General features: G+C 36.5%; 1 protein-coding gene across 1 annotated transcript in view; it reads right to left on the minus strand.

Moving 5' to 3' along the window:
- Positions 1 to 14102, minus strand: part of VWA8 (von Willebrand factor A domain containing 8) — a 168820-nt gene that overhangs the window by 29074 nt on the left and 125644 nt on the right. Inside the window, exons 35-36 of the mRNA XM_031056817.1 lie at positions 12126 to 12207; positions 9950 to 10154 (exon numbers count right to left, since the gene is read on the minus strand). Coding sequence (XP_030912677.1) covers positions 9950 to 10154; positions 12126 to 12207 — 287 coding nt within the window. The remainder of the gene's footprint in view (positions 1 to 9949; positions 10155 to 12125; positions 12208 to 14102) is intronic.

Genomic DNA, 14102 nt, shown 5'->3' on the forward strand with positions numbered 1-14102 from the left:
TTTTATTTATTCCTGGCAGGCTTATGCAAGAGATTGAGCCAACAGCCTTCACTGTCCAAACCTCCATTACAATTGTGTAAAAAGCTGGCTCTCTAAAACAAGGGACAGAACATGTACTCAGACTTAACTGCTGGCAGATAGAGAACTCATGGTTACAGGTTAGGAAATATCTTTTAGAATATGTAAGCAGAAGTCAGACAAGCTTGAAAATATTTCTAGCTTTGAATAGAAAAGTAATCAATGAGTGACAGCTTCCAGTAAAATGCAAAGTGCTTTTTCCTTAAGGCTGACTGGGATGCAACTGGGATGCAGATAATTTTTTTTGTTGTAGATATTCTTGCTATCCTGCCCTGTAACTGACACTGCAACACTGCAAATTGGCTAGAGAGTGGATGGTCTTTTCATACAGCAGCTTACTTTTGTATCCTGACAGGGTTAACTTCATTAAAATTCCTGAAGGGTGCAGGAGGTGTCAGTGCCTCCCATTCAGGACTGCTTGCCAGAAAGCTCCTTTGTGGGGCTCACAGCAACAAAAGCAAATTTCTGCCTCAGGAATGGCAAAGAAACTCTGGTTTCCAATGGGGGTGAGCTGCCTCATGTACAGGGGAACAGACCTTTCACCTCTTAGTTTTAATTATCTCTGGCCCTGACAGGCTGAACTCATATCTAATTCTCTCACATAAAACACAACACTCATTGTAATACTCCAGGTACAAAAAAGGTGGAAAAAACCACTTTGATTCCAGGCTAACATCCTGCAGGTGTAAAGAGATGAAATTTTTACTTTAAAAATAGTCTGTATTTCTATTCTTCCAACCTCCCCAAACCAAGTATTTCTTATCCTTTTGGGAATGTCTAAGCAGAGCTGGGCATTCCTTACAGGCTTTTACATCTTCATAATAGAAATAAATGGAATTCCTCCTTGCTGCATGTGGTGACAAGGAATCACCCTCTCTACTAAGCCCTTTTAAGCATTCAGAAGATCCTTCCACATAGATCACATTTACTAAAGATGCAACCAGCATGATTTCAGGTGTCCCAACTGAATAAATGCGTAAAATTATACAAGCAAATAGGGACACAGCTGCAGTATTTACAGCTGATATTTATGGAGGAAAATCTTTAAAAAAGAAAATTTTAGGGTGCCCAAATATTGTTTTCACAAGCACTTATTCTACTATTAGTAATAATACTGCATTATTGGATGTTTCTTACTGTTGATCAGAAGAAAATAGGGAAAAGAATGTGTGCACTAAGATTTGAGGTAGAATACAATTTGTATGATTCAGGTGCTCAGTTCAATGTAAATTAAGAAGGTGTTCATTAGCTTAATTTGTTGCATGATTAGACAGTCCTGGAAAGAAGGTAGATGTAGGCTGGGAAGATCCCATTCTTCATTTACTTTTTTTATCATAAAGGAAAGAACTCTTCCAAGATCCAATTAGAAGATATCTGCTGCTATCATAACATATCTGAGATGTGGAAGGAAACAGTTAATCTGATATTTTGCCTTTCCATTAACATAAAACATATTAAACAGGGCAGTTTATAGTCAATTAATAAAATGGGTTGCTTTCCATGAAAGGCACTAAATTATTGCTGAAAAATATTAGTTACATGAATATAAACCCACTAAAAACACTATAAAGCACTTTAACTTCCTGTCCTCATTAGTTCTGTAGACAAACATTGAGCATGTATCAGCAGAATATTGCAGGAAAAGAAGGGAAAAGGTTGTAGATTTCTGCCTTACGGGTGATTTGGGAGATGGTAATTTCATTATCAAAATCAGTACAAAATCTTTCACTCTCATACCATATTACGAAAAAAGATTGACTTTGACTGTAACAAAACACAACTGTACTCCATGTGAAAAATGCATTAAGTAATCCATCCCACAGTGGCACAAAGGATTAGGAAATGTGTTCCATGGAATGCATAATGTACTTCTGCAGATGTGCAAAAGACTGATGCTTCCCTGAAACAAAATAATTGTTTTTCTTTTATTTCTGAGCTTCTCCAATCTTAAACCCCCAATATTATGCTAGGCTGCATTGTACTGGTCACAAGAACATTCCTCTAACACAATCTTTATCAGCAGCATGAATTTCTGCATTACATTCTCAAAGAGCAAAGAAGTTGCACATCAGGCAGATAACAGGCTAACCTGCCTGCTCCATTGTGGTTTTACACTCTACCATAAAACTGATTCTACTAAAGGGAGAAAGAAAACTTTTTATAATCTACTTACACAAACTAGTGAGAGAAAGACATAAACAGGCAAAAACCCCTCTAATGGTTTCTATTTTTTTCACTTGTACTATATCATGTACAGCTTTTTCTATGTACTAAAAATTAATAGCATAATTTCTGTTCACAACAGCAAAAAATTGAGTCCACAAGTAATTTTTCCACAGAAAAGATAAGTCTAATCTTAGATAAGACAATAAAAATGTGTGAAATACATCCTGTTTCTTCAACTGTATCTGGAAATGAAAAGAAACATTTATCACACTGCAGCACAAAACTTTTAATATGTTTTCTTTTTTTCATTGACTTCATTTTGATTTTTTATCTTGTCTGTAAAACTTTTCAGGAGTTCAAACTGAATTAATAAAGCTTCATGCATCATCTGACTCAGGTGAATATTTAATTCTAAAAGTAGCATTTAAAATTCAGGCAGGCATTAAGCTTTTGTCTTGAATACCAGAATTGTTGAAAGCATCATCAAACTTTGATGGCATTTTAGAAAAGTGAATCTGGATGGGGTAGAGGTGGAGATCTGGAGTGAAACTTATAAAAAGCTGTATCTGGCTTGCAAATGAAGTTTATATACATCAACTAAAAAACCAAACCACTGTACAAAATTCTGCAGTGGGCTCTTTTTTGAACTAAAAGCTGTCATTTGAAGAACCAACTCAGAAACTCTGCACAGGAGATGCATTAGAGTATTTTGCCCACAAATATACAGTGTGTGGCTTAAAAGCTGGAAAACTAAATAAAGTAATAAGATAATATAATACATTTGTTTCATCTAATGGATCCTCTGTTATGTAAACACCTACGTAAAGTCCATTTTCCTGTGTCATTATTTAAAATTCCCTAGTCAGTTCTATTCAACTATAAGATGTGAGGTCGTCATCTTTTTAGTATTCTAATCCACTATGAAATATTATCAGAGGAGACAGATAACATCAAGCTTGGTTATTTATCATGACTATGACAGACCTCCTAGACAAGCTACAAACATGGGATAAGTGAACACATGATGTCAGTTTGGAATGGTCCAGACTGAAGACCACAGGGTAAAATTAAAGTTGAAAAAAATTACATGTGGAAGGAGAAAAGCCTGATTTTCTGTATTCCTAGGACCTTGTCAATGCTGTCCTTAAGAAGCAGAGGCAGAAGTTATCTAATATCTACTACACTGTTTTACTTTCTAAAGGAAATTCTCTTATAATTGGCATTAGTGTAACATATCAGATTATTGAAATTTTCCCAATGTTTGTCCTTTCACTGATCAGGGAACCACTTACATAAAGGCATAATTATTAGCATGCATTTGTCCTACTGGGACAGCAGGATTTCACTGGTGTGAGGAGCTCCAGCCTTTATGTCAGCAATGTGCACTCCTGCAGACCTTTTGAGATCTTCAAGACAGTGTGTTGAGGTAATAACATTTTCTCCCATGAGGACTTTGGGCTTCCACAGGAAGGTCAGAGAAAGAAAGGGAACTTTGTGCTGCATCAGACTGCTCTAATAGAAAGTTAAGGTTATTTCCCTCCTGCTCTGTCTGTCTGCTCCAATTAGACTGGAAGATCTCCTTAGGAAAGAGAATGCATTTTAGAAGTGCTTGTACTGTGCTTCTAACAAGGGCCTCACTCAAGCTGAGGAAATTTATATAAAATGTATCTGACAGAGGGCCAATGATCTTTATCTGAGTTACTTTATCCTATAAATACTTTTAGAGATATGCATTTATTTAGCTCTGTGAGTTCACAGCTTTCCAGTCTCATGCTTCCCCATACTCAGATGCCTTCCTTCAAGGGCTGGTACACAGCTGCTAGTCCTCAGCTGAATAAATTATATGGCCCGGGAAGAGGTCACAGAACTAAACTATGGATTTGGGGCTCATGGATCTCAGAACTGGAAGCGCTATCAAACTATATCTTGGAATAACCTATTGACTAGATAACTCTGCAATCTGCAGTATTTCGAGATTTTCAGGATCCTGTGCAGGTTTGCAGAATGCCATTATATGGTAATTCCAAACTTGCATGAACTCTCTACTTACTGCACATGTTTCTCATAATTTATGGGGTTTGCACAGACAGTATTTAAAAGCCGAGGGAAATCACTGTTATTAGCCCACTGATGCCCTCATGTGGTCAGAAAAACTGCTTGGTGCAAAGTAGAAAATAGAGAACGGGAGGGTGGTGGGGAGAAGAACCAGCCACTCTTGCTAAAGGTCATGCTTTTGTCTGCATTCAAGAACTGCAGCTTTGCCCAGTTCAGTTTTAACATCAGGAAAAGGCTGGATTTTTGTTACATTATAAAGTATAATGTCACTTTTTATAAAGGAAGAAAACACCCAAACTATCAATATAGATTAAAGTAGATTCTGAGCAGTAAACATAAGCAAGTTGGAATCACTGAAACTCCTGAATTAATTATTCTTTAGATAAACATCCAACCTAAAAATTTAAATTTCATCAGGTGAACGGGATGCATTCAATGAAATAAAAAATATGAATTAACTTAAGGGGTGAATACTTAATGTAGAGTTCTACATGATTAGCTGCATGGAAATGGAATAAATGAGACAAATGGAATAAATGAGACTATTCAAGGAAGGGAATTTATCCAAATCGACTTTCAATTCTTGCTCATTATGAAATACAGCCCCTGTGGGACTGGCTACCTGCAAATTAGAATTACTTTTCAGGTAATTCTAATTCAATGTCTAGGTATGACAACCGGGGAAAAAATGAGCATATGTGTGTGTGTGTGTGTGTGTGTGCAAAAATATGCCTGTACCTCTCTGTGAATACATAAGATACACACTCAGCTACATTTGCACACCCCTCACCTAATTTAATGTGATTGGGCTTCTTTTAACTTCAACAGGAAATTGAGATTTTTGGCATTATGAATACTTCAGGAGTGTACTCAACTTTGACTCCAGTTCAACCTTTACATCAGGTGAAGTCACAAAAGCAAAGCGGGGAGAAAATGGGAGAAAAGGTTTCCAGGCTGATCCTTTTCTTTGGAAGGGCCTGGTTTCATACTAAGGTGTCAGTGTCTCTCTTACACACTTCCTTTGGACAGACACACGTACAAAGAGGTACATCATTTTTTAAGCTGAGTGTTGCCCATCAGTCTTCAGACTAGAGAGGTGGGATGATGTAGGTGTTGTATTATTCAGGTTCTACACAGCACATGCACTTGCTCATGGGTAAATGTTCCTTATCTATTTTTAAACAGCTGGTGCCTACTCAATTCGTATGTGCTATATCTTTGCTCTGCTCAGTCCTACACTATGTGGTCTTGACATCATATTGGCTGAACCTGAATCATCTAGGAACCCCATCTGAGTTTCCTAGATTTACAGGAGATATAACCTGAGTCAAAAGTTTCAGCTTTTTAACTTTCTGAGGAAAACAACACATTACACAGAACACTTATGTTAGAGTGGGGCTCTGTCACAGGCCAGAGACACAAGCAATATCCATCCTTGATAAAGAAGTGTACTGTAAAAAAAGCAGGCCTTGACCTTTAAGATCTGGGATGTAGCAGGAAATTGTGACCCTGTTTTAGGACAGCAGAAAGATGGGAAAATGGAAAGAAGACTCTGTTTTTTTCTTGCTAACTATTCACTTAGATGTAAATATTAATTAATTTCCAGATAAGTACCTGAATGCTTATGAGGAAGGCTTCCTATACAGAAAATGAGAGAGATCAGTCCAAAGGAAATCAAAATAGTTACAATCTCAACTACTTAACTCATTAGGCCTTTATATACAGCCACAAACAGAGGGCACTACTGCAATTTCAAAAACCTATCTCATGTAGGTAGGAGATGATATAACTGCAGGTTCCACAAATACATTAAACAGACTCCAAAAAAACTGTCTCAGTTTACAATACTTTTTTTTTAATCAATCAGATCCCTTCTTTGGACAACCTTGGTACTGAAATAACAGGAGACTATCCTCAGCTTCAGGATGCCAGTCTGCATGGTGATATTACCTAGATCAAGACTACATACGGATTTAAAAAAGTGTAGTGGATATGATTTAGAGTTCAGATACATATTAGCATCAACTAGATGGCAAAGCTTTTGCAATCTTTGACTAAGTATATTTTTATGCACTTTACAGGTTTGGGTATGTTCTGGGACTTCTGAAAATAATGGCATACTGAGTACATAGCATGAAACATTGTGGACAACAGTCTACAGTAGGAGAACATTAAGTAGAGTGAATACAGAACTAAATGCTTTTGCTAATAGTCACAGATAAATGCCTTAACATCTATTGAAATACCTCTAAATGATGCACCTTTTAATTTTTGTTATGTAAGCATTGTACTTTATCTAAATGAGACATACCATTAAATAATGCTTACTTAAAGACAATATCTGAATGGTATCAGAATGCAATCAGGGCTATTCTATTTAATTTCCATCAATAATCCTTGGATGAAAAAAGAAAAACAAGCTTATCAATGTCTGCCTATTACCACAAAACTTTAGAGCAAGATTATAAAAATAAATTGTCCTTCAAATTCTCTTCTTGTATTTGGTAATGAAGTGACCTTTTTGTTGGAGACACCAAACAGTGAAAAAGCTCGATGGTTTTTGAAGTAGAGCTCATAGCTTTAGAAAATACAGTATTTTGTTTAGATGTTGTATTTTAGACACTCCAATTTAATAATTTCAGAATACTGTAGTATTATTTTGAGTTTAAAACTTCAATAAGTGACAAAAAATTCTGACTGCCTGTATAAATGTAGGCTTCTGTAAACACATACCATATTTTGATAAACTAATTTGGTAGCCTCAAGACTTCAGCAGTTTGAACTCTGCTGAGTATGTCAACAATACAAAACAAATGTTGACTGTTATGAAGATTGCCACAAATTATATCAAGGGAGCCTAATTACTGATTACAAGTGGAACAGCTGTTTGTTTTCCTCTGTTTCATTGCTTATGTATATCCAGCCTCCTTCTCAGAGCTAACATGTTTGTGAAAGCAAAAATGCAGCCCTAGGAGATAGTACCAATAGTTCCAACTGAAGGTTGATTGAAGATTTGATTCCAATTCTTTGAAACTATATTTGTATTGAAAGCCCTCTAATTCTCTTTTCTCTAAAGGGTCAGGAAGACTCAAAGAGTTTGTGTTTCTGCAGATCAGTGGTTCCCAACCACATAGACAGGTCTTGGATTGGTCTAAGAACATTACCGTGAAGGGATAATAAGCTTTGCTAAGCCTGTCGCAGTTTTGTGGGATGCAAAAATGGCAGTTTTAAGGGAAGGGGAGATTGGAGGTGGGTGGGTGATATGTGGAACACTGAAAATTCTCTTAAAGTGAGTTTCTGCTACAGGATGATTGGGAATGATGGGTTTAGTCAAAGAACTAGAGAAACCTCATTAGACTTGAAATCTTGCTTAACACAAGCATGCACATGCAACATTACACAAACAGAGGTAATTTTCATACACTTGAATGATCAGATCAACACATGGCTGCACAATATGTCCAATTTTGCAAAAACAGGTATCAGGAAATACCTAGCTGCAGCATTCTTAGCAAAGTAATTGTCCCTGGATCAGGAGACATGTTCTTGCTATGCTCAATTACACAGGGAAGCTACATGAGTATGTTTTTAAGGTAATAGGATCCTTTCATTTCCAGAAATGAATGCCCTAATAAAGTACTGCTTTTATGTCTAGGCCTATTGAGAAATTAAGTAGGAAAGAAGAAGGCCTTCATTTCCAATTATCAAAGTACAGAGTTTACACAGCAACTACATATCTATTATCTTATTGGAGATCACATAAAATAAAAGACCTAATTTATTTCTTATTGCTCTGCAATGCCTTTGTAAACAAGGCTTCTTAGGTCTCATTATCTTTCCATTCAAAGCAAAGCAAAAAAGTAAAGTAGGGAAACAGAAGTTAGTGATAATCATGCTAGTCAGAAGATCACATAGGAGGCTTTGTTCCAGTCCTTTAGCACAAATCAAAGAGTGTGAATGTGGGGGGGAGTGGGTTGGAGACAAAGAGAATCACTCACCTGATGTTCATGTGGCAACAGAAAGAATTATTCTTCAGCCCTTCTTTATAATGGGCATCTAAAGCACCCAGTCTGGATAGCTCATTGGTCTGATCTTTTACACCCCCACAAATCCTGGACCAGTGATATGCTTGCAGCTTAGGAAGGAACATGGTTGGAGTTCCTGCCACTCAACCCACAGGCTGGTTTATGGAGCTGGCTGGGTAGCTGAATTAATTTGCCCAGTACAAGCCAGCTTGTAGTGTGATACAATGTGGCAACAAAAGAGCAAGTTATTTCAGTTCTGACAAATCACTGGTTTGAGACAGGAAAAAAGAAAGCTATTCTGAGGAGGCTTTACCCTAGTGTGCCTAGTAGTGAGGCAGGCTGTCAGTGGAGAGGAATTCTACAGCAGATTTTGAAAACTGCTTTGTGACTGCAGCAAAACTTCTTAGCCTTCTTTAAAATAGCTACTAGAGATTTCTAGTTAAATGACTTAAATTTTCTTATGGAGTGTACTTTCCAAGCCAGTATTGTCTAATAATTTGTTGGCTATTATTGGCAATATAGTAATATTGTCGAATAACAGAACAAGTTATTTTTAAAAAGGAAAAAGTTAAAAATAACTATTGAAACTAGTCAAACTCCCTGGGCTGGTGTAAACTGAATATATCTGACCATAAGATGGTGCTAGTGCTACTGCACTGGTAATGAACATGGCACTGGCAAAGCCACAAGTGTGGAGCATGAAGGTGCTTCCTTTTCTCATGACTTTTATGAATGGCATTTGCTGAGGTCCAGTAACAAGAACATGTCAGTTCTTGCCCAAGTCTCTGTAACAACAGAACATCTTGTAGAAAGGGAGCTAAGAGTGGGAAAAAAAAGTAAAAGACATTTTGGCCTAATATATCTTATTCACAAAAAAACCCAACCAAAACCAGAGAGAGAGCCAATTAAGAATGGACTCATTCTGTTTTCCCATTCTAATTAAAGATGCAACTGAAGAGTCCTGAATGTTCCCTCTGTGTTGCAATGGTGATCACACCTGTTAGCTGGTACATTAACACTCATATATATCTACATACATACATGCACACACACCACACATGTATGTGCTGTGTATTTTCAGCATCTACCTAAACATTCCATGTGAGAACATGGCTGTGTGGAGATCCTTGCAACTCTGCTCAGCTGAGAAAATTATCAAGATTAGCCAAAGACTCTACTGTGAATTCAAGGCATTTTTCACCTAGGTTCAAAGTTTCCTTTTCGAAGTAAAACCCCAGTATTTTTTTCAAAGAATTTGAACTCTGGGAAAGTATATAATTTTCTTTAAAAATAATTTCATTATTCTACATTCTGAAAGTTACAGTTAAAAATCAGTAGGAGATAAAGGATTTATTTGCATTTAATTGCACAGGAATTTGGCAAAAATACAAACAGTGTAAGACAAAGAGTCTGTCAGTAACCATAATTACAGGAGCTACAAAATGTTTTCAAATTAAGCTACTGTGCCTCTTTTTCCAGGGAAGAAGTCTATTAAATTTTTCTCACAGGTGCACTTCTACTTCATAGTGTTTTTCAACAGCTCTCCCCTCCACTCCTTTCCCAGCTGAAAACTCCTCCATAGCTTATTTTGTTATGTTTTCCAGTTCAGCTTTGGGAAGTCCTACCTGCACAGGACGACCATCTTCTTGGCCAATCATGTTCCTCCAATCCTGCAGTGACTGCTGGAGGCTGTCCAGCCCAGTCTCCCACAGCCTCACACCTCCTCCCATGTCCACAGTAACCAAACCTACTTTGCCCAGTGGTGCCAGCAGGGCATCAGCATCTGAGATCGTCGAGAGCCAAGATGTATATGGAGAGAGAGACTTTGACCTGAAAAACATGAATATGATTTTTTTGAAGCTGCAATTAAAAGGGGGATGAGTATTTCTGTAGTTAAGGTGACAAATACATGAAATTACATCCTCATTTCATGAGAGACTGTAACTCAGCCCTGTGGACCCACTATTTTGTCTGAAATTTTCCACCTACTGAAACTAGACACAACCAAAAGTCACCTGACTGTATAAGAAGCAATATAAAAGACTAGGCTGAAAGGCAACATGTTGCGAAAACAACTGCTGTAGTTTAGATACACTGCATATCTAATCTATCTAAAAGTAGTCCATCTTTAGGAAAAAAACTATTAAGAATATCAAAAATTTTAAAAGATGCTACTGAAAAATATTAAACTTAAATAAAAATAGAGAGAACATGATCCGAGCACTGAGGAAAATACACTTCCATCAACTTAGAGTAACACCTTTCTCTAGTGACTTAATAAAATATTAAGATTTAAATACTCATTTAACAATGACATAGCTTTAAGTACAGAGAATTGTAGCACTTTTTTAAACAGTCAGCTTGCTGACAAAAATTTACTGCTGAAAGACAGGGCCTAATAAGTATGGAATATGAAGGGAAATTTAGACAATGCAGGGAAGAATCTATACATTTTTCAGTACTGTTAATTACATGCATAAATGACTTGGTAGCCTGCACTAATGGCAAAATTAATAATTTTCAAAAATATAAGAAGGAGCAACACATATGCTTCTGCCTATGACTGAAACCACCATGTAGTAACTCAGCTGAAAGAGTTATCTCAGCATTTCACTGGGCTAACTTTGCCAGAAGGAAGAAAGGTTCCTTTAGAATTTAACAGAGAACTATTCATACATAGATGAATGTTTTCATATTTGATGAAAACTTACTTTACTCATCAGTTATTACCGGAATACATTTAAAAATCTGGACTTTTGCTCAGATCTGCCATACACAGCTTAAATCCTAATGCTAGCTTACGGGTCCTAATGTTGAAAAATAGCTTTGCAATTTTTTTATTTCCTATAAAATCCTAGTGAAAAATAAAGTGATTCCTTACCATTTTTATGGTAATGTCTTTCATTTTTGAATGACTGTGTAAGATGTAGGCCAATGGACCAATTATAAATGGTGAACAGTGCAAAAAGAATTCTCTATTAATTAGAATTTTTCCTAGATTATTAATGAACCAGTATGAATTTAAAGGAAAAAAGTACTGTCAAAATCAGCATTATATGAATAGAATTTAAAAAAATATATAAATTTCTTTGTGAGTTTCATACATGTGCTATTTAAATATGCAAAGTGGAGAGAGTGCCATTTAAAACAAAAATGTTTACTATTATTATTACAGTAGAAAATGACAATTTAGGACCAAAATATATCTTTATTCAATAAAACATTTGCAAACGCTCTCTATAGTTTTGAGAGACAGATGTTTAAACCAAAGAGAAGCCATAGAACCTGGCTATTTTAATTTATCCTACAAGATACTTGTTTATCATGCAAGATACTTGGGAATGTATACTTTCCATGGAAAAGCTCAAGCTATTTTCAAAGTAAACTTTATATTGGACCCGAACTTCATTCCCAGTTTCCTAATACCTAGCAGTGGATCATTTTGCCTGTCTTTCTCTGATCCTAAAGATAGGGAAAAAGGAAAAGAAAATAAAGTCTGCAAACCATAATGAAAGAGGGTTGAGAATAAAGTGGATGGAAGAGGGGGAAGGAACAAAGGGAATGAAAATCAGAAGATAAGGCTACCTTTCATATTTACTAATTAACTGCTACATTTTCATCAGCATTACCTAGTAAAAACAGATAAATTATGTTAACAAAAATATATGGCAATGTTTGTGGAATTTTACACTAGGTATGAATCAATCTTACTTTCCACATCAAAAGAAATATTTGCTTATCATAAAGTAATAATTACTCTTCTTCTAAGATGACAGTGCTCTAATCAATAAAATCAGTTACCCAGGAATTGCAATGTACTTGATTTTCTTTGAATTAAGATCTGTTACTTCCAAGTATCCAGCAGCTGGTGGAGGAGTGACATCTGAAAACAAAGAAACATGTTATTTTCCAGCTGCATGATTAACTGGTTATTGCATTTGCATTTAGCAGATTATATGTAAACATTTTATTATACAGTACCTGTCAGAAAATGATAAGCTTTCATATTCAATACAGGAATATAACTAGCAAAAAAGGAATTGTTTTATTATTATGATAGTGAGTAATCAGACAGTCACAGTTACAAAAGAACAATGTATTTATCCAGCAAATGTCAAAATAACTCACAAATATAGCTCTGCTAACAAAAGCACTATTCAAGCATTACTGCAGTCCCTACCTTGCTGCTTTGATCTGTCACTGAAGATAATGTCAGTTGTATATCTGACTTTAATAGCATATTGAGGAACATTTCAAAACATTGTGTTTATGAGTTCCACTTGAAAAATTCTCAATAATACTAACCTAAACACTGTTCCCTGAAATTGAACCACTCTTTGGAGGCAGATTCTTAATATGCAAAGATTTCATGCAAAGATTTTATAATTTATAGGCCCTAGACTATCAAGCATTAAATATTCAGTTTATGGACAGTTTAATGAATACAGCTAATATATGGTCCTTCCCTCAGAAATAAATTTGTGTTTGTGTGCCTACACTGGCTTTTGCCAGCTTATGAGTACACTGTGCCTGGTCTCAGAAGCCGCTTTCAGTTAGGAGCTGACTTTTCATCTGTGTGAAGTAAATTGAGGCAGTTTTCAGAAAAGAAACTGCAAGTCTGAATCACACTGCCCAGTATGGATACAAAATTTAATTGTCACAAGATGAAATCAAGTGTAGATTTTCCTCTGAAACAATGTATCTTTCACCTCCTTGACCTGAAGGAGTCCAGCCTTACCTGGAGAAGTGCTGATGCTTGCAAAGAGCACACAGAAAAGACCAACATGATCAGTAGCATAAGGAGATCTAATATTCAAAGGAGCACACAGAACAACTCAAAGCAGACCTCATGCATATCCAATTTATATATCTATAGTATACATGCCTACAGCAGCACATCTATTGACTTTACTCATCTTTATAAAAATGAGAATATCACACATATCAGAAACAGGGGAAAAAGGTCTGGAAAAATGCAGGTTTGTGGGCCAAAGACGACTTTTGGTTTCCCCTAGATTTTGTTGCTATTTTAAAATGTGCTCTCTCCTGTTAGTAATGAAGATTAAGATACGCATCAAAAATTCTGATGAAGATCTAAAACAAGGGCAGATACTGAACTGCCAGTTAAGTTAAAACTTAAGTCCATAAATAAGAGAAAGAACACAAATCAAACAAATTAAAGACAATAAAAAGACAAAGGATTGCAGAGTAGGAAGCTGACAAAAAGGCCATCAAATGTTTAAATGCTCCACAAGAACTGCTGGCTAGGCCCCAGAACTGCAGTCAAGAATCTTGACGATGAAATGTGAACATCGAACACGAACAAGTGCAGTTTGTTCTTCTTTTGCCAAAGCCTGACAGAGAAGAACAGCTATGCACAGCTCCAGACATGAAGCTTTAAGGAAAACAGACACAATGTTCAGATCTGGGCTCCTCAGCACAAGGGAGATGTGGAGCTCCTGGAGCAGGTCCAGTGGAGGGCTATGAAGACAACGAGGAGATTGGAGCAACTCTCTTATGAGGAAAGGCTGAGGGACTGAGGCTTGCTCAGCCTCAAGAAAAGAAAACTGAGAAGGGACCTCATTAATGTCTGTCAGTATCTAAAGGGAGGGTGTTAGAGGATGGACCAGGCTCTGCTCTTTGGTGCCAAGGACAAGAGGCAACTGTCGCAGACATTTCTTTTGTGAAAATCCTTTCTTAGGATTTTTCCTGCTCAAGCTGAGAAGTTTCAGCAACAAGATGTAAACAATGGTTATCTGCTGCTGTGGAATGCAACAG

Source organism: Geospiza fortis, unplaced genomic scaffold (genome assembly GCF_000277835.1).
Source record: "Geospiza fortis unplaced genomic scaffold, GeoFor_1.0 scaffold194, whole genome shotgun sequence".
NCBI lineage: Eukaryota > Metazoa > Chordata > Aves > Passeriformes > Thraupidae > Geospiza > Geospiza fortis.